General features: G+C 53.5%; 1 protein-coding gene across 2 annotated transcripts; it reads left to right on the top strand.

Annotated features, from left to right (window-relative positions):
• Positions 1-8,103: 8,103 nt before the first annotated feature.
• Positions 8,104-14,364, top strand: FGF1 (fibroblast growth factor 1 (acidic)). 2 transcript variants are annotated; one of them, XM_010159063.1, is made up of 3 exons: positions 8,104-8,272; positions 12,910-13,013; positions 14,173-14,364. In XM_010159063.1, the coding sequence occupies exons 1-3, from the start codon at positions 8,104-8,106 to the stop codon at positions 14,362-14,364; spliced, it is 465 nt and encodes a 154-aa protein (XP_010157365.1). The 2 variants fall into 2 exon arrangements, with proteins under 2 accessions (XP_010157365.1, XP_010157364.1); XM_010159062.1 differs by having other exon boundaries at positions 14,170-14,364.
• The last annotated feature ends 5,514 nt before the right edge of the window (positions 14,365-19,878 follow it).

Below are 19,878 nucleotides of genomic sequence, written 5' to 3'. Positions count from 1 at the left end.
TCAGGCATCCCAGTGCTGCTCAGGCACAACCTCCTGGTGCCCAGTACCCCCCATGCCCGTCCTCACTGAGCTCATGCCTCCTCCTCCTCCACCCGTGTCCCTCTGCATGGACAGGGTGGCAGGGACACCACGATCCCCTTCCGGCACTGCAAGACCCTGCTCCCGCCCTGGGTCCTGCAAGGGCACCCACACCCCGAGATGTGCCCGCCTGGCGCAAGGTGCCCAGCTGACCTTGGGGCATGGTCGGCCCCCCTGGCTCTGGGTGGCCCCCAGATTTCACACCAAGTCTGTGTGATCTGAGCTCAGGTCACAGAAGAGTGGGAGCCCCCAGCAAGGCATTGCGCCGGTTTGCTCTCATCCCACGCTGCCCGGGCGAACAGGAGGGGGAGATCTTTACCGTGACAAGTCCCAGCCTGTGCCTCAGGAGATGAGCTCCAGATCCAAGCTGTTTGCGTATGCCAGAGACGCTCTGCCCGCCGTAAACCCCACGGAAAATTCTGTCGGTCGCTGGAGCCCAGTGCCTGGCTGCTTTCCACACGTCTCCCCTGGCACACGCTGCCTGGGACAGTCACGCACGTGTGGCCATGGGCACCATCCAAGCAGGAGATGGACCACGACGTTTCCAAACCTCCCCAGACCTTGTGCCCGGCTGTTCCCGCGGCCCTGGCCTGGCAGCCCTGCCCTGCTTTCACCCCTCTGATTAATTTTCTCCCCAGAGAGGTCACCCGTTAATCCTCCATCGGCTGCACACCCTCCCAGGGCATGCTCATGTCGCACAGAAGAATACTACTCCACTGGCTACATCTTCCACTGGAATTTCCATCTCTCTTTGCACTTGAGTTTCAATTGCAGGTCAAGTCTTGGACCTAAAATACAAGTATTTAACAGGTAGAACACCCTCCTTTCCCCCTCCTTAACACTCCCTTTGCTGCAGGGTGTTCTAAAAAGCTTCCAACTGATGGGAAGAGTTTAACTCCCAAACTATCAAGGGGGGTTTTGTACCCAACCTGGTGCAGATGTGATCCTCTGCGGGTGCACACGTGTGGGTGCCACATGCACTGTGGAGAAGGGCGCAGGCAGTTGAGGGATGCTCGTTTACTCCCTGGGGATTCTGCACCCCAGCACAGGGGCTGAACGCACGGCTCCTGGATAAGAAAAAGATAAAACCCCATCATAAAATCACGGAATGGTTTGGGTTGGATCTTAAAGCCCCTTAAAAATGACCCAGTCTCCCCCCTGCCACGAGCAGGGACACCTTCCACTAGAGCAGGTTGCTCCAAGCTTCATCCAGCCTGGCCATGGCATCTCTGGCCGGGCAGGCAGGGAGGGCAGCTGCTCTCCCCCAAACCGTGGAGCTGGCACGTGGCAGTTTGGTGCCTGGCTGCATCCATCATCCCTCTCCTTGCTGGCTGCTGCATGCCCAGGGCTCCCAGGAGCAGCTGCCTTCGGGGTGTCGAGCCGGAGCTGTGCCCTGGGGCTCGCTGACTGGCTCCTGCTGACTGGGGCGGGCAGCTGGCAGCATCAGGAATTTTGGGGGGTGTCGTGTGCAAGCACAGCGTGGATCAGCCCTTTCCTGGCCACGTAGCTCTGCCTGTGCCCTAAGACCAGCCAGGTTTCCAAGAGAAAAATTGTGTATAGCAGGGTACATATACGTGATTTTTAAAAACTCAGCTGAGCCAGGTCAAGTGTCTTATGAATTGCCCAGGGACGGAGACTTTCCACCCCCACGTAAAACATGACCATCAGTGTGCAAAGTCCCTGCAAGCAGATCGCTGCCGCCTGCTCCTGGCACTCTGGTTATTCCAGGACCATGAGCAGCCCCCATGTCCCAGCACTGCTGCGATGAAGCAGGGATAGCAGTGCTCATTTTTTGGTTTAATTTGGGGGTTTTTCCCTGCTTGGATGATCCAGGGCATCTTTCCGCCTCCTATCATCGCTACCTTCCTCGGCTGCACCCCTGCAGACCAGGCTGACCCCACAGCTTTTCCCTAGACTGGCTGTGGAAACATCAGGCACGACAAACGCCCCAGTGTCTCTAGACTGCCCGCCTGGGAGCTGGAAATAAACCGTGTGGGTGTCACCGCTGCGGACAGCACTCCGAACCGCTCCGGTGCAGCAGCCGGGTTTCGCCAGGTAGTTAAAATTGCAGCCTTCTCTCCTGCGACATGCTTTTTCTGGTGGTTTGTTGTTTACAGAGATGAGAAAGGGTAAAAGAGCCTTCAAAAAAATATCCCCTTGCCACTGTGGGTACGGTTATGGAAACCCGAGGCAGCGCATTGTTTTCCTTGGAGCGGGGCAGGAGCAGCTGCCTGCAGAGACGCAGCCTGGGTCACGCCACCTTCCTCGTGTCACGCCAAGGACCCGGTTGATGCCCACCTCCAGGGATGCAGGTGCCTCCCGGACACCCCTGCCTGGGACAGGGAGGGCCAGAATTAGGGCTGGATCTTCCACCAAGGTCTGGCACGTCGCAGCCTGTGATTCAGGCTCCTTTCTGGGCTGGAAATGAGGATGACAAATGGACAGCACGGTGTCTCCAGAGCTACCCGCTGCCTGGCACTAGGGACTCCCCATTTTTTCCCTGAAGGCCATGGGTCAAAGAAGCAACCTGTCTGCCTGCAGACAGCAAGAGGTGGAGGTGCACAGCTTCTCTCGCTGGTTCACTCCAGTGGCTAGTTATCCACAGCCAATTATTCTGGGGTTTTTACTATCTGCACTTCGCAGGATTCAGCTTTCAGCTTGCCTTGCTCCTGTCTCTCCTCTGAAAATCTCCTTGCATGCTCTTTCTGCACTGCACTTTTACACTGGAAGGCATTTTCTCCAGCCCTAAAAGTCATGCAGATAAAAATGTTATTTATTGAAGGATTTTCCCATTTATAGCAATTATTATCTCAAGCTTTTGTCGCATTCGTAAGGTATTGAGCAACAGTGTGCATGGGAAAACACAGCCCAAGCTGTTTACCCAGGCAGCACAAAGAAAAAAACCCAGGAGTTAGCATCCATAGCCACCAGACACTGAATGTGGAATAAGATATGGAGCAGCAGAATGAAGAACAGAATTATTCCAGCCAGTTTTTCTTAGAACTTAACAGGACAAGCTGTATAGCCCCCACAGAAATATTTCAGAATGACCATAATTAACTCCCTGCACATTTTCAGCAGAGCAAATCACTGCTGGGCTTACAGTGAATGGAGAAACCAAGCCATTTTCCTTGGAACAACCAAGAACGAGACTGTGCCGGAGGAAGTTCGATTTCTGAGTGATGATACGCCTACCGATGGTTAACCACGAGGATGGATGTGGGGTTTCACTTGGCCTGAAGATTAAACCCTTAATTTCAGCATCCTCTGCTTCTCTGGGGAAGGACACGGTACAAAGTCTGAACCCAAACTCAAATCCCAGTTTTGAAGCCGGAGCCAACTCCTGATTGAGCTTGGCCACCCTTCAGAGGGGCGGCTGCAGGAAGTGTTGAATCTGACACCACGTGAAAAATTCCTGCGTTTTGCTCCTAACTCGAGCCTCGTGCCTCATTAGCAACAGCACAACTGAGATTCCGGACCCATCTGAGCGCCGAGAGATTGGCGAGAGCTCGCGGCTGATGGAGGGTGAGCAAGAGGAGCAGTGACCAGGCACGTACCTGAAACAGGGACACTGGCTGCAGGTTTCGCTTGGGTGGGGATCAGAGGGCTCAGCTGGGACATGGTACAGGAGAACCAGGTCAAGAGCATTGCATAGGGTGAAATTCTGGGGTTAGTCTGTCATATGGCGTCAGCTGCTGGTTTCACTGGGCAGAGTTGGTCTGCAAAGAGAGCGGCTCCCCGCTGCAAGCCGCCACGCAGCTGCATCTCCCGCATCAAAATCCTCCAAGGGGAGGAGAGTTGGGAAAAGCACCCATAACCAGGGCAGGAGAACAAAGCCGTGAGAAGCATGCCCATGGCCAGGAGCAATGGCAGCCAGCGCTGCCGTCTGTCTGTCCATCCGTCCGTGGGCAGGAACCGGCGGCTGTGGGGCAGCCACACGTCCAGCCCAGACAGCCTGGGCTCCCGCTCTGTGGTCTGACATTTTGCCCAATGTCCTGTGTGGACACTAGGGGCGGGTGGCGCAGGGGGATGGTGACATTTGCAAGGCAGGTAAAGTGTCACCCAGCTTAACCTCCCTGTCTGCCAGGAACTGGGCAGTGGGTCCCGAGCAGGGTGTGAATGGGGTGCCCACTGCAGGGATGCTCCAAGCCTGGGAGCTGCCGAGCAGGATCCAGGGGGGAGATGCCACTTTGCACTGAGTGCCCCCCTGCTCAGAAGGGTTTCCTGGGTCGCCACAAAGCATTTCAACTTGCCACAACCACGTAGTTTTACAGCACACCCCCATTCCACTCCCTCCAGATGCTTTCCTCTGGGAAGCAAACGCAGGCAGGCCACAGAGGAGGGGTGGGCGCAGCCCTGCACTTAACTGCCCGGTGGCAAACGCCCAAAACAAGGTACCTGCACCCGGCGTGTTGTCCCTGGGGTCTCAGCAGCCCAGAGCCATCATTCTCAGGTGCCAGAGATGGGACCACGAGGACAGTGTAACTCAAGACACATGTTAGTGGCTGCTCCCAGCAGGTCCCATGTGCTGGTGCATCTTGGTCTGCAGAGGGAGAAGGGACTGCGATGGTCGCAGCATGAGAGGGGACGGGGAGAGGGCCCTTGGGACAGGCAGGCAGCACACACAGCTATGGAGGGAAGGAGAAGCCCTCCGTGTTACCCCATTAAGTCTCTTCTAATTAGGACGCCTGTTGCAGTGCTCCTGAGGTGCCTGAGGGGGTGAACGCTGGGTGCAACAGGTCCCTGGGTGCTCCCAGCTCTCACCCCCGGCCGGCACACGGCCACGGCAGCCCAACCCTGGCCCCACGGTCCTTGCCCAGACCCTGGGTTGGGAAGAGCTGCATCCCAAGTGTGCCGCAGCGAAGGCATCTGCCTGCGCTGGGCGGCCTGGCCTCGCTGACGAACGCTGGTAATGCTGTCCTGAAATAAAGATGAGCTCTGCCCGGGGTGGGAGAGAGCCAGGGACCAGGCCGGGGAGCAGCAGCCACCCCCAGCTCCTCCCAAAAATAGCCAATTGTTTTATGTCTGCTGCAAGGCCCAAAGGTGTCCCCTTGGACGCCCTGGGTCCATCCTCCACCCTGTGCTTGGCTGGAGAGCCTGAGCTTTTGCGATTCTCCATCCAGTGTGTTCTTTCCATACGGCAGGTCCCACGCATCTGGCTTGCTCTGGGAGCAAGCACTTAAATCCCTCACATGAGGCAATGGGATTTGCTTCTGCGGCCAGCGTTGTTCGTGTACGTGTCCGTGGTCTGAGCCCAGACAGGACACATGAGGCAAGACCCTCCTGGCAAAGCTCCTGCTGTCAGGCTGGATCTGCTCCTGGAGCTGGAGCTGTAATTAAGTTAATCACTAGATTGCCAAAGGATGTGGGTGGGGAGGTGGGAGAGGCTGGAAGATAATTAGAAAGCGGAGCATCACCTTGTTTTCCTGTCTCCTCACCAGTTTGCTCAGAAGTCACACTGGATGCCCCAGCTTGAAGCAGCAGCTGGGATGTCCCAGCCTCAAAGCCACGCAGAAGCACGCATGGCTCTGATGCTGTCAGCGGGCCATCACCCACCCGGGCTCTGCACAGGGACGTTCTGTCCCCAAAACATGCATCCATCCCCAAAACACCCACCCATCCCCAGGGCTGCCTCTGCTGAGCAGGAGGATGAGACAGGAGCTGAAGCAGGGCTGGGGTGGCATAGAACAGCCAAATCCAGCCTCCCTATTAAAATGTCCACATTTTGGTCACTCTTTATGCCACATATTCCACTTACAAAGGGTAAATCCTGACTGATAAATATTTCATTACGCAGTTAATCACACAGTTAGAGACAACATCACCTAGCCATAAACACGGAGTAGAAACGAGCCGATGCATTCTGCTGATATGCACAAAATGGTCTAGTACATACTTATCATATGCTTTGCCTAATCATCCATTAAGTCCTTCTAAGAGGATCCATAGTCCAAGGAATTGGAGCCGTGCCTCGCAGTGCCAGCCCTTTGATGGGAAGGCAGCCCTCGCCAGCTGGCTGTGCCGGTCAGAACTGCACGGCAGCTCCTGGAGCACTCAGTGCACAAGGAAACCCTTTGCTGATCTTGAATCCTTTCCGGGGTGAGGAAATCCATCTCATGCAATGGTTTACTAAAACTTAGGATGAATAAAATCCTTGTTTATCCAAGATATGCTAACCCCGCACGTGGAGGCAGTTCTTGGATCACCCTTACCTGTCAGCCCGGCACTAAACACAGGATGCTTCAGGAATCCTTTGGGAGAAGTAACAGGTGGAGGAAAGCCAGACCCTGAATTCCTAAAAAGTATTTTACCTGTTGTAAATGCTTTCCATTCCCATATGTGGTGTCTGAACTGCCTGGGAAGTGACTGCTCCATCGAGGTGGCTGCAGTCCGAATTGGGAATGGGGAATGGGCCCCATCAGGAGGCGATGCTGCCTGATCCCAGCTGAGTCACACGCCCTGGAATAAATATGATTTCTGCTTTAATGGAGGAAATAACACTTTCCAAAGTGAAACCAACTGCAGTGTTTCCACTGAACTCACCAGAGCCCAGTTCAGGAGACACTGATCTCATTAACTGAAGCCTGACAAGACCTTAAAGGACTCCTGGGTTTAGCTGGCTTCTTGCCTGTTCGGAGTTTTCTGGATGATCTTTGTCTGATCAGCTAGATGGCAGTTGGGATTAACTGCACTTTTCAGTGCAGCCACACTCATTCTGAAGGGGTGTTTGACAGAGGCTATCCACAACATCTCCTTCCAATCCTATATATAGGATTGCATCCAAAGCCAAGGACAATTTTAATGTACTTGAGTCAACCTCCAACCTTGTTTTAACCCACGGTAGGCGAGATATTTCTGGTTTCCTCCACATAGTAGCCATGTATTTTATACTTAATTAAAAAAACCCAGACTCACCTTAGCTGGATACCTCATGGTTTCAGGACCTGTGGGACAGGGGCATCATTTGGCCATCAGAAGTTGTGACAGGGCTGTTGACATGCCAACGTGTTCGGCTGTACCGGGGCCCATCAGCCTGTCGTGCAACCAGCTTTCACGAGCATGCAGAATTCCAACCTCCAGAAAACAGATCTATTCATGAGTTGGGAGTCTAAAGACAAAGGAGCACAGAGGAAGTGTTGGAGAGATGGACAGTTTCCCCAGTCCCCCCGGAGAGCACGGGAGCCCCATAGGAAGGAGCACAAGCACAAGATGGTGTGTCCATCCCCTCTTACACCCTTCGGCATCAACCAGAGCTTTGCCTTTCCCTTTTTAGCACTTTTAATGAGATGCAAGGCTGTACAAACGTGGTATAACTACAAACGTGGTAGACTCAGAGTTCCCCTTTTCCATATGCGATCGATCAGTGGATGGGTAAATCTCCTGCCTGCCTCCCGGGCAGTGACATCCTCCTACTCCCCGGCTCACCTCCCACAGCATCCAAGGTTTGTTCTGACCTTCAGGACGCGAGAGCCTTGGCCAGGTGAGACGCAGCGTGCCAAGGTATGAGGTAATATTTGCTATCTGGCACGCAGGACGTGTTGCAATACCTACTCATAACCGTGTCTGAAAGTTATAATAGTGGAGGGGGTTATTAGCCTGGGCTCCTTTCCTGCCTCCCGCGGGTTTCAATCAGACACCAGGTGGTTTTCCAGCCTTTTTTTTGGGTTTTTTTTTTGAGCATATAATTTTAGCACGTACGTCAATAGAAAGCAGAAAGAAAACAGAATTCACTAAGATAAAAAGGACAGAGCCCCACCAGCCGGGCTACGCCCAGCGAGGAGACGACCCCCCCTCCTCCCACGCTGGAGGAGCATCAGCTTTTGGGCTGTGTCACTGCTGGAGCCATCACCCGCGGTGTGAATCACCTGCCCCGCAGCCAGCCCGGGCACCGGCCGGGGACCACCGGCCTCCCTCCCCTCCCTTTAAAAGCCTGGCAGCAGCAGCGTGTGCCAAGCACTCGGTGCCACCGCTCCTGCCATTTCCCACCACATCTCTTGCAGCCCGGCCACTGGGAGAGGCTGAGAGATGGCCGAAGGGGAAATCACTACCTTCACTGCCCTGACCGAAAAGTTCAACCTGCCGCCAGGCAACTACAAGAAACCCAAACTCCTGTACTGCAGCAACGGAGGCCACTTCCTACGGATCCTCCCAGATGGCAAAGTGGATGGGACCAGGGACCGAAGCGACCAGCACAGTAAGCAAACCCGACGTGTCTTGGTGTTCCTTACTCCTATGATTTTATCAGCCGGGAAGGGGGGAGCTGGAGAAGACGAGCTCTGTACCAGGCTCTGTTTTCTCCTGGTGGCAACAGACCTTCCAGGAGGTCAGCACACACCCCAAACATGCCTGTAGCTGGTACGCAGAGCCCCGGGAGGCACAGGGTGTAAACTATTTCACCTTAGCAGGAGTATTAAGTCTGAAACTGGTTATCTAAATAATGGCAGGCAGGCAGAGCATGACAGACCATGGACCAAGGTGCTAATGGCAGCACGGCTGGCTCACACAGCAAGCTGGCAGCTGGATAAAAGGCTTCGGAGCAGCCTCCCATCCTACACACGCAGCCACCACGCGTCATTCTGTGGTACCTCTGCGTTTGCTCTGGGTCGGAAGGTTCAGGTTTGGCACAACCATGGGCTGAGCCAACGTGACGTTTCCCAGCAGTGCAGTGCAGCCGGGCTCCTTGGCGGGTCCGAGCAGGTCGCAGAAGGGATTTTATCCGTATGTTCTGCACATAGTGTCCCTCTGGGGAACTTTCCTCTCCCCTTAACGCAGCAAATTAAATTCCTGCAGGATGCATAAGCCCAACAGGGGCAAGGATCAGGAGAGAGTTATTTTGTGACTTAGGACTTTAGAAACACACTCATGTTACCTCTCACTGCTTTTTCTGAAAACAAGTATGGCTTACTGTATGCTGAGGGAGTTTCAAGACATTTAACATGCACAGATTTAACGGGCCATCCTTGGCCAGAGTCTCCCCTTGCCCACTCCTGTTCCCCGCAGTCGGTGAGGCAGTGGCTCCAGCCCATGGGACGCTGGGGACCTGTTGCTGGGATGAACCGACCACAATACCAACGCTCATCTTACCATTTGCACACCCCACCACCTTTCCGGGAGCACGTTCGTTCTCCATAGTTGGCATCAAAGTTCATCCCAGAAGCTGGCGGGGCTCACCAAAAAGTGACGTTTTTGTAAATGCTACAATTACCAAGTGCTGCGCTGTCTCACCTTAGAGCAAACTGTAATATCAAAAATTAATAACGCTATCCTGCCCGGCAAGGAAAGGTGCATGTTTGTCTCCTCAGTAGCTGCCCATGTCACCGAAGGCATCAAGAACCCTTTCCCTGCCAGCAGCTCACACAACCAGCAGCAGCCACCGTGCCGATGGTCTCCTGCTCTGACCAGATCACACAAAGCATTAGCTGGGAGCTGACTCCCTGCCCTGACAGCAAGAAGACCCTTGCCCTCAGACCTCTCGCTGCTGAGCCCATCCAGGCCGTCAGCAGTGACTGCCCAGCAAGCCACGGAAAAGTGCTGTGTAAGGACAAAGACACAAAATCCAAGGAATTGCTTGGGAAGTTTTAAGCTTTCAGGGCTATTGCATCCCTACAACGCTCGAGAGGGTCCTTTAAACCAACGCCCAAGGGGAGCTGGACAGGCAGCACAGCAAACCTCCCCACAGGACTCTTCCCCACTGCTTGCACCGCAGCTCCTGGCAGGAACCTCCGGGTACGCCATATCCTGAACATTTACTGGGATATAGCTGGGACCTGCCAGGCTCCTGTCTGGTTAGAAAGAAGGGCTGGGAGGAGCCAAGCCTGCCTTACAAATTCTAAGAAAAGCGCTTTTATTTTCTTTAAACCACAAGCGTACATGTGGTTTTCTCCCCCAAACTTAACCTTTCTTCTTGTTATTGTTGTTCTAATGAAAGGCAGTTTATAGCAGAGTGTTAAGTATAAACGCCGTTTCCCCACACTCACGCAGCACACGGCAGCTGGGGGACGGTGAGGATGAGCTCACCCAGGCTGGATAAACACAGCGCAGGGCAGGCAGCCTCCAGCCTGGCGTAAACCAGGCACATAACCCTTCTCAGACCCCTGCAAGAGGCAGGGGAGGACGCTGACCCAAAGGATCTGCAGAAGACAGGACTGGACTCACAGGAGCCACAGGCAGGACAGGATGAACAAGCTCAACCAGCATCTCTGGGACATTTTTCCAGAACTGAGATTCTGCTGGAGTCAATGGGGGATGCAGAGATGCCCTGGGGAGCTCAGCACAGGTTGGCAGAGCCAGCAGCAAGGCAGCATCTCGGGGGACACAGAGCACTAATGAGGACACAAGTGCCCAGCCCCTGCACCCCAGCCATCTCATGGCATGGATGCTGCCACACAGCCCAGGCTTTGTCCCCCGGGAAAGCGAGCCCGGCACCTTGGAGTGAGGGTTTCCTCTTCAGCTACTATTTCCTGTGGCCGCAGCATGCACGCAGGCAGTGAGCACGGGCAGCACTCCTGGATATGGCACCCCGCTGCGCTCCGGCACGCTCGCACCTCACCGACTGCTGGCCTGGGGCCACGTGTTTGGAAACATTTGCCAGAAAGGAACCTCCTGTAAACGATCTCGTAAACTCGGATATCCAAATGTACAAATATTTACAGAGGAAACTCCTGGAAGGGCTGCGTGCCAGTGGAGCAGCCCTGCCGGCGAGGTACCCTGCCTCTCCGCACCGACAGCTGCCTGCCGTACAGCCCCTGCACCTGGCAAATGCCAGAGCTGCTCAGCACCGCTCCTCGTAGCATGTCCTCTGCCGCGGGACACTGCTTATACAGCTGGGACAAGCACCGGCCAGAGCAGAGCTCACCAGCTCCGTACAGGAGACCTGGGGTGAGAGTAGGGAGAGAGGTGCCTGGGAGGGATGAGGCACGGGAACGCCTGCAGCTCGTATGGACATCTCAAGCTTGCACCATGTGATGAGAAGAAAACTTACCAGGACATTGTAGACCCTTGAGGATGAAGCCTGTGCTCACAAACAGCCTTATTTTCTCTCTTTCATCCCATTACTTCATGGAAGGAAATCTCTGTAAAGACCTGTAAAACCAGCAAGAATTTGTGCATGAGCTCCTTCCTCTGGACCAGCCCTTCTCTATCCCTTAACATCCCCATTGGCAGCTGGAGAGTCCCCCTGCTCCCCTCTCTCAGAGGCATTTTTTAGGACAGTATCATAATTTCTATCTGGTTTCCCTCTTTCCCAGCTGGATTTCTCCTTGGTCACCTCCTGGGGCTGCAGCACAGCAGCGAATGCAAGGCGGGCTGGGGGCTCTCCCACAGCAGGGTTTGCTGGCTCCCAGCTGTAACCAGGCAAGCACCGGGACTGCACGTCACTGCAAACGTGCACCCGGCCAATGTACTAATTAAGCATCATTTACTGAGCAGGAAACACCAAAAATGAAGAAGGTGAACCGTTATAGCAAAGATTTCACTGGATGAGGGCTTCTGCCATGCCGAGAGTAACCTCAGACAAAAAATGGATAAAAGAGGGAAGGAGCTGGTGCTGAGGCATCTGTTCATACCTCATTCAAACCAACCTAAATATTCCTGTTACAAAGCTCTATGGTAGAAGCTTAGGAAAAAAAAAAAGCTGACCAGGAGATGGGAATGATCATTTGGAAGAGTTGGATTTTGCCAGTCGCACTCTGGCCACAACCGCAGCCCTCCGCACGTGCCGGCGGGGATGCTGGTGGTTCACACGATAAATTTCCTGCCAACCCATGAGAGTGGCACGGCGTCCTCTCCGAGTGCTGGAGAGCTGTCCTCGCAACGCTTCCCTCCAACCAAAAGGCCTCTTCCTGATAAATACGTTAAACAAGAACATGAACCAAGTTTAAGCCATTTTCCGAGACTCCTGTAATTAGCAAAGAAAGGAAAAAAAAGGAACCCATGGAGAAAACCAAAGTAACCAGACAAAGAGAAAGGTTAAATCTGCTGGGTCAGGTTGGGTGTCGAGCAGAGGAGGGAGGTGGCCTGGACACCCCAGCCTGCAGCTGAGCTGCTCCCCCACTGCAGTACTAGACCAATGAGCAGCTTTTTTACCCCAGAGTTTCTAGTTGAGCCCAGCATCGGGGACGGGGACAGAAAGCCGGTGCCCCGTGGGCTGCATGAAGCAATGCAGCATCACCACGAACCCATCGCTCCTGCCCAGCCAGCGCGCTGGCAGGCTCAGACCTTGCTTTGGCATCAAATTCACGTTGGTGCCACAAACTAGGACAATCTAAGACTCATGGCTACCTACAGGAGGTATTTTTTAGGATGAAGATCAGCCCTTTCTATGCCTCCACTATCCGCCTACGACGCGCCGGGTAGCCCAGCCGCGGCACACTGCCGGATGGGATGCTTTGGATCAGGGTTTGGCAACACAAGCATCCAAAGCCTGCCTGTCCCTGGTTTAGCTCTCGAAATACTTCTTCATATGTCACTCCTTAAGTGTCTTGTCAAAACCACATGAGAAATTTGTAAATTAGAGCCAGAATTAAAACCCCAATCTCCTGTGTTCCGTTCCAGCATTTTAACCAAAAGGCTGCCCTTCCTTTGATGTAAAATAAGGAAAAAAAAATCGGTCTTTGGTTCCTAAAGCATGGCTGTGGGATTTCTTTGAAGGAGAGGGTACAAGGAGCTGCTTTTATTACACACTGCACTGTTTCTTATAAACTCTTTGTAAGCCAGACTTCCCAACAAACACCTCCTGCTAACTTTCCTAGCAGCTTGGATATTATGTCGGACAACCTTCATTTTCTTCCTTTGCCTATTTTCCCTTTACTCTTGTTGTATTTTTACTTGCAGTTCAACTCCAGCTGAGCGCGGAAAGCGTGGGAGAGGTGTATATAAAGAGCACCAAGTCCGGGCAGTACCTGGCGATGGACACCAACGGGCTGCTCTATGGCTCAGTAAGTAGGAGGTTCACGTGGGACCAGACACGAGGAGGGTTTGAGGTTTGGGAAATCTCGTAGCTCTGAGTAATGCAAACCGCAAGCAACAATTAGCCTGTTTGTTATTTTGGTAGCTGGACAGCCACTCTCCGTCCAGCTTTATTTTGAGCAGAAAATAAAAAAATAATCAAATAACACCCTTTACCTCACGCACGACTGGATCCTGGTTGCACCGAGCCCTGTGCCAGAGGCAGTGACAGCATCCATGGCATCCCGGTGTGAGCGGGATTGTGCAAGGCAGGAGCTTACCCTCCTGTGCTCGGGAACTGTAGGGCATGGACTTACCAAAAATAACCTGGTTCTTTGAGACTAGATCCATTTATAGCAAAGTGTGCGACATGTCATCCTGGTCACAGGCTGCTTAGCCTCGCCAAAGAGCTGTTTTGTTCCCTGTGCTCATGTCTTGAACCCGCACCTGCCACCGGACAGGTTAGTGCCAGAGCAGGAGCCAGCGCCAGGGCCGGCTTACAGAGTGCCAGGCTGGGCTTGGTTCCTGCCAAATAAAATGCCCAGGTCATGGACCAGCTACTGTAGGAGTAGCCCAGGGGACAAAATCAAGGGGTTCTTTAGCCTGGAGAAGAGGAGGCTCAGGGAAGACCTCATCGCTCCCTACAGCTCCCTGAAAGGAGGGTGCAGAAAACTGGGGGTCGGTCTCTTCTCCCAAGAGACAAGTAATAGGATAAGAGGAAACGGCCTCAGGTTGTGCCAGGCGTGGTTTAGATTGGATATTAGGGAAAATGTCTTCCTGAAAAGGGCTGTCAGGATTGGAACAGGCTGCCCAGGGATGGGGGAGTCACCACCCCAGGAGGGGTTCAAGAGATGTAGATAAGTCACTCAGGGACATGGTTTAGTGGTGGTATCAGCAGTGTTGGATTAATGGTTGGACTGGATGATCCTAAAAGTCTCTTCCAACCTAAAAGATTCCATGATTCTAAGGCTACTTACCTCCATACTTTAAATATGAACTTTACTGGGGAACAAAGATCTCGGAGGTGGGTCTGGACAGCATCCTAGGCAGGGAGTGCCTGAGCCAGGATTGCCGCATTAGGAACACACATCCTCCTCCCTATGGCATCGCCCCATCTCACTGTCATTACCCGGGGCTCTCTTTCAGCAGTTACTGGGCGAGGAGTGCCTGTTCCTTGAAAGGATCGAAGAAAACCATTACAACACCTACGTCTCCAAAAAGCACGCGGATAAGAACTGGTTTGTTGGTCTGAAGAAGAATGGGAGCAGCAAGCTGGGGCCGCGGACTCACTATGGCCAGAAGGCGATCCTCTTCCTTCCGCTGCCCGTCTCAGCTGACTAAGCCCTGACCCGGGAGCTCAGAGATTACCTGAACCCCAAAACCCAACCATCACCTCCTCCTTTTCCCTCTTTTTGGCTAGTATGACAGAGCCAAAAATTAGAGCTCCGAGCTTTAGGTGAAGGCTTTACCAGACATAGACAATGCAGAGCTCCTCCACTCTCCACGAAGCTTTGCAGGGATGAGGGGGAAAGCCCCAGAACCCCCCAAAGTCCACTGGCAGCCCCGCCTCCCCCGCTCTCTGCTGTCTGTCAGCAGCGCGGGGCTGGCTCGTGCCATGACCACGCTGCAGCTCCCAGGGACATGCACAAACCTGCCCCAGGCATGCACCCAGAAATGTCACCAAGGGCACCCCAAGACACCCCAGTATACCAGGGGACCACACGCTTTGACTGTCCCCAGTCATTCTAAGGCAAAAGCTCCCTGGATACACTGTATTAACACATTTATCCATCTAAGTATGTAGCTTTTAGGATGCCCTTCAAGCAATTTCAGATTGCACCATCCTGTTATCGGTGCCAGCCAGGTTAAATCCTTGCAGCTATCCTCAATGCACTAAGCTCAACCAGCATCAGCTGCAAGCCTCAACATCTCAGCCTCCCTTACAACATGAATATTGCTATATTCCTTCTAGTACCTGCCACACGTAAATTGTATCTATTTATTAAGTAAACCTGTCTCTTACAATCCATTCCTAAGTAAATCCAGGCACCAAAGCCCCTTGATTTTGTCCCAGTGAGGATGGGGCAGAGTGGGAGCATCTGAAGGCGACGTTGAGGATGTGATGGTGCAGCAGGAACCGCGTGACGGTGGCTGTGCATCGCACCACGTTCCCAGGGGTTTCCTCCCACAGCCCCCAGCGACTGGCTAAATGGGGCTCTAAAAATGGCACTAGGTCCCCTTGGTGACTCCCAAACCCTCCCTGAAGCTGGCTTTCTCCTCTCCCCGCATGAAGCAGATCTCCTGAGCTGCTCAAGAGCCATCCCTGCCACCTCAGGCACTTCAGGTGCCGGCAGTGACTGGGCACGAGCTGCACGGGTGGGACAGGTCAGCCCAGGCACCACTGGGGCAAAGCCTTGCTGAGTCAGCGCTTCTCTAATTGCTTCTTCCCGAGTGGCAAGTGAGTTTCCTCATGTGTAGAGTAGCCCAAAGCCTCTAACAAACCTTTTCCTGGTGATACTGCATTAAAAAGTAACTTGGGAGTAGGTTTAACTCCGTTGCACACACGTGACCTGTCACAGCCCGGCTGCGGGCGAGGCGTGTGCGGAGACGTGGCCGGGGGTGCCGCGGTCGATGGGACCGAGTCGGCAGCCGAGGAAATGAAAGCACGGGAATCCTTCATTTAGGGAGAGCTGGAGCTGCGGCAGCGCCGTGCGGCCCATCCCTGGCACCGTGGCACGGGGAGCGCTGCCGACTCCTTCAGCTCAGGCTGTCGGTCTCGGCTTCGAGGTGTAAATAAACGTGCTGGTACAGTGGCAGAACAATAAAGTTTGATAGGAAACGCTGCACCAGGCTGTATTTGGTCTTCAGTTAAGAAGGGCTGGAGTAAAAATGTCTAAATCTCTCGGGGGAAGGTGGAGAGTGGTGAAAATGGAGCACGGTGCTTCGTCAACACAGGGATAAGCTTCGTGAGGAGACACAAAAGTGTCTTCTCCAGCGGCAGCGCCCAAGTGGGGACATGCGCAGATGGAGCTGGGGGACCCTGAGCCAAGGTGGGTGACACAGCCTGCTCGGACACTGTGGATGCCACTTCCACCACACGGACGGATGGCCACAGCCTGTGCACTCTCCATTCTTTCTACAGTGGTAACCCCAATTTTGCACTTCTAGTGAATGGGGAAAAAACCATAATCCAGGGAAACCAGGACTTGCTGCAGTTCATGCGGCTGAGGGATGAGGTGGACTTTATCTCCTTTACCCTGGGCCACAAGCTGGGTGGGGACAGGCACAGAGCCATCGAGCCTCGTGCCTCCTAAACACTTTTCCTCATGCTTCCCCTCCCACTGCCCCACCTGCTGGGACTTTCCTTATTCATCAGTAAATAGGGTCCTGAGTGATCATGGCTGGGGACTATCATCTGCCCCACAACCTGCTGCACAGGTTTATCCATTATCTCACCCTGATTTGCAAATAATAAAGATAAATGAGCTGGCAGACCCACTGGTCGATGCGCTGAGCTCCTGGGGGGTGACCTGCGTTACGCCGGAGGGTGGGGGGGACCTGCCCAGCCCCACGTGATAGAGGAACCATTACCGCCCGGCCTCGTGCCAGCAGGTATAAACTCAAAGTCCATGTTTCCGGCACAGCACTGGGGCCTTTGCTCTGGGGAGCAGACCGAGCTCACCCCACAGCTTCCCTGGGCCCCCCTGGTCACTTTTTCCATTCCTGCCATTGGCGACAGGGACATGGGACAAGAGCTCCTGGCAAACCCCAGATAAGCCATCTCCACATGGGAGGTAGGAATAGAAGGCACTATGCCTTGCCTATTTCTGCAGCAGTAATGAGTCACTAATTACTGCACTTTAGAATTGCTCTAATTACCGTACTCCTGAACTTCTGCACTTGCTGGCTCTGGAATCTCTTCCCCAGCACCGATAACATCGCGGTTAATCTTAATCATTCTCCCAGGCAAACAGGGAACTGGCGTGGGAACAGCAGAGCCGGGGCAGAGAAGGAACGTAGGGCAGCTTTGGCAGCACAGGGGCCATTGCTAACCGGTGGACACCAACCCTACCGGCACCCTGCACCCTCCTTGCACCTCCCCATGGCTACAGCCCATCCGTGCTGTTTCTCACCTGGGGGAACTGTGGGGAGATGAAGACGAGGGGCAATTTCTGCTCCTCCTGCAGAGCTGTGGGATGCCATGTGCTGATGACCTTTTCACGGCGAAGTTTCCGTACAGCTGCCCATGACAAGGTCAGATGCGTGGTCTTGCAGGTATTTACTGTGTGCACACTGAATGCTTTGAAAGGCTACAAATATCAATTTCCAGTTTTCACTTAGAATTCCCAACAGCCAAAAAGGCATCTTTTTACTGTATACACCAACTAAAACATTTTAATTAAAAGAAGGAAGAAAATAATGCTTGCAAAAGATCTACTCTGCACAGGCACCTTCCTCCTCACCACCCAAAAAAACCAATTAAGCACAGTAGTAGGCTAACTTTGGGGTTTTCAATATCACCACATCACAGATAAGCCAGCTGGTTACCCCTGAAATGGCAAACCCCTGTGAGCATTTTACCGTTTGCCTTATTTTACACATCCAAACATGTGTACTCGTACCAAGCGTACACGATCCCAGCTCTAAAAGGTGAGCAAGTAGTGATCCATCAGCTCTGCTGCCACCCCAAACCATGTGCGTGCTTCTCATTGCCCGAGTGGTAAAACACCCTCTCTCAGCTCTCGGCAAAGGTGGTTCAGGCTAATGGCAGGTGAGGAGCAGGCGCACGGTTCCCCACAGCCCTTCATCTGCCAAGGGCTACCCCGTGGGGGTGTCAGCATTATCCTCATCTCATCAGGTCCTACATCTGCAGCACCCGTTTTGAAGGCAGGGATGCAGGCTGAACCCCTCCACCTCTTCTCTCTGTGCTGCTACAAACTTGTGATCACTTACCTGCAGTGGAGGAGAGCCGAGAAGATTGGTTTTTAAACCAGTACCTGGCAGTGTCCAGTAAGGGATGAATATCTGCCCAAATCCTGGATTTAGACCAATGAGCTGCAGGAGGAGAAGGGACAAGAGAAGGACCCAGCCACCACCGATGTCCCCGGTACCGGAGCTCTGGGGACTCCTGCAGCTGGAAAAGGCTACAGACAATGTTCCAATGGCAAACACAAAGCTGGGCATGAGGGAGCAACATGGATAGCCAACAGCATCAACACCTTGCTTAAACACTGTGGTTGCTTTCCCTGTGAAAGTCTGGGTTGTCACTCAACTCAAAAAATGAATGAGTGCATGACCAGGAGGTCCAGGTTTCTGATTAAACTGGAAAGTTGGAAAGCATAACGCCAGGTTTAGCCGTGCTGTCTTCCAACACCTCATTAACCACAGGGCATTCCTCTCGTTAGACTTCTGCCACTCAGAAGTTACCACCACAGGTACACACACTTGACGCCCAACGGGGGAAAAATGTCAACACTTTGTCTGAAAAATAATCCCTGAGGAAGCCACAGTAATTGCTTCAGACAGATGAACGAGCAAGGACATTACCCAGAGAAACCCTGCTCGCTTTGGAGAGCTTTGTCCTCAGGGTGAGAGGTGAAGGGGGAAAAAAAGACTTAGAGGATTTAATAAAATTATTATGCTTGAAGATCTTTCCCAGTAGGTGTAGTGAACTCAAGCGTGCTGCCAGAGGGTTTCTGGAGCGTGTTGGAAGGATGGAGAAGCAAGTGCCGCAAGCCAGGGTGAGCTAGGGAGGCAGGGCCAGGTGGGGAGAGGACGGCGGTGTTCGGATGCTCTGTTAAATATACAGCAAAGCAGCAGCTGCCAAGGGCACCTGTCAGGCTAGATACTCGCCTTTTTCGGCTACGACCTGCCCAATGGGCTGGATATCTGCTTTTTTCAGCTACGACCCAGCGCAGTCTCCTGGCAGCTCTTGCCTGAGGGTGCAAGGAGGCGGTGGTGCAGGGAATGTAAGTGCCTACGTGATCCCACAACTCCTACTGCCATTGCCGAAATCCACAGCATCCTCACACACTTCACCAGGGCTCTCCACGCCTGTCAGACCTCGAGGGCTGAGGGCATCCCCGAGCCGCGCTTTTTCCCCACAGCTGCCCAGTCCAGAAGGGCTCAGACATGGGAAGGGCAATAAAGGGCCACAGCTCCCAGCCAGGCTGCACGGAGCAGGAGCTTGTCAGCCGGATCTACAAACCTGCAGAGATCTCAGCAGACCACAGCCTCGCCAGCGTGCCGTCAGCCAGGGAGAGCACTGGGACGCAGAGGGCTCCGAGTCTTGTCCGCTCCCTCCTTCTGTTTGGCTCCAGAGTCCTCCGCGGAGATTTAAAACCCAACTGCTAGTTCCTGTGAACTGTTTGCCCTGCACCAGGAAGAAGGGCACGAGAAGTCACACAAACTCTTGTGCTCGGAAAGCCAAAGCTATTTTTTTAAAAATATCACACTTTAACTGGGTATAAATTGAAATCAGGGAGGTTTAGATTAGATGTCAGGAAGAAATTCTTTCCGGAGAGGGTGGTGAGGCACTGGAACAGGTTGCCCAGAGAAGCTGTGGATGCCCCATCCCTGGAAGTGTTCAAGGCCAGGCTGGATGTGGCTTTGAGCAACCTGGTCTAGTGGAAGGTGTCCCTGCCCATGGCAGGGGGGTTGGAACTGGATGATCTTTAAGGTCCCTTCCAACCCAAACCATTCTATGATTCTATAACTCTGACGTGCTGCTGTTCGTTAGGGAAGAACGTAAATCCGGGTCTAAGGGCTCCCACATGCTCTCCAGGTATGACGTGAAAATGCCCAAGAAAGGAACAAGCTGGGTAGGGCTGGGGGGCACGGCCGGGCTTGGCCGCG

The sequence above is a fragment of the Eurypyga helias genome, unplaced genomic scaffold (assembly GCF_000690775.1).
Source record: "Eurypyga helias isolate BGI_N326 unplaced genomic scaffold, ASM69077v1 scaffold35449, whole genome shotgun sequence".
Taxonomy (NCBI): Eukaryota; Metazoa; Chordata; class Aves; order Eurypygiformes; family Eurypygidae; genus Eurypyga; species Eurypyga helias.
This window is presented reverse-complemented; position numbering and strand designations above follow the sequence as displayed.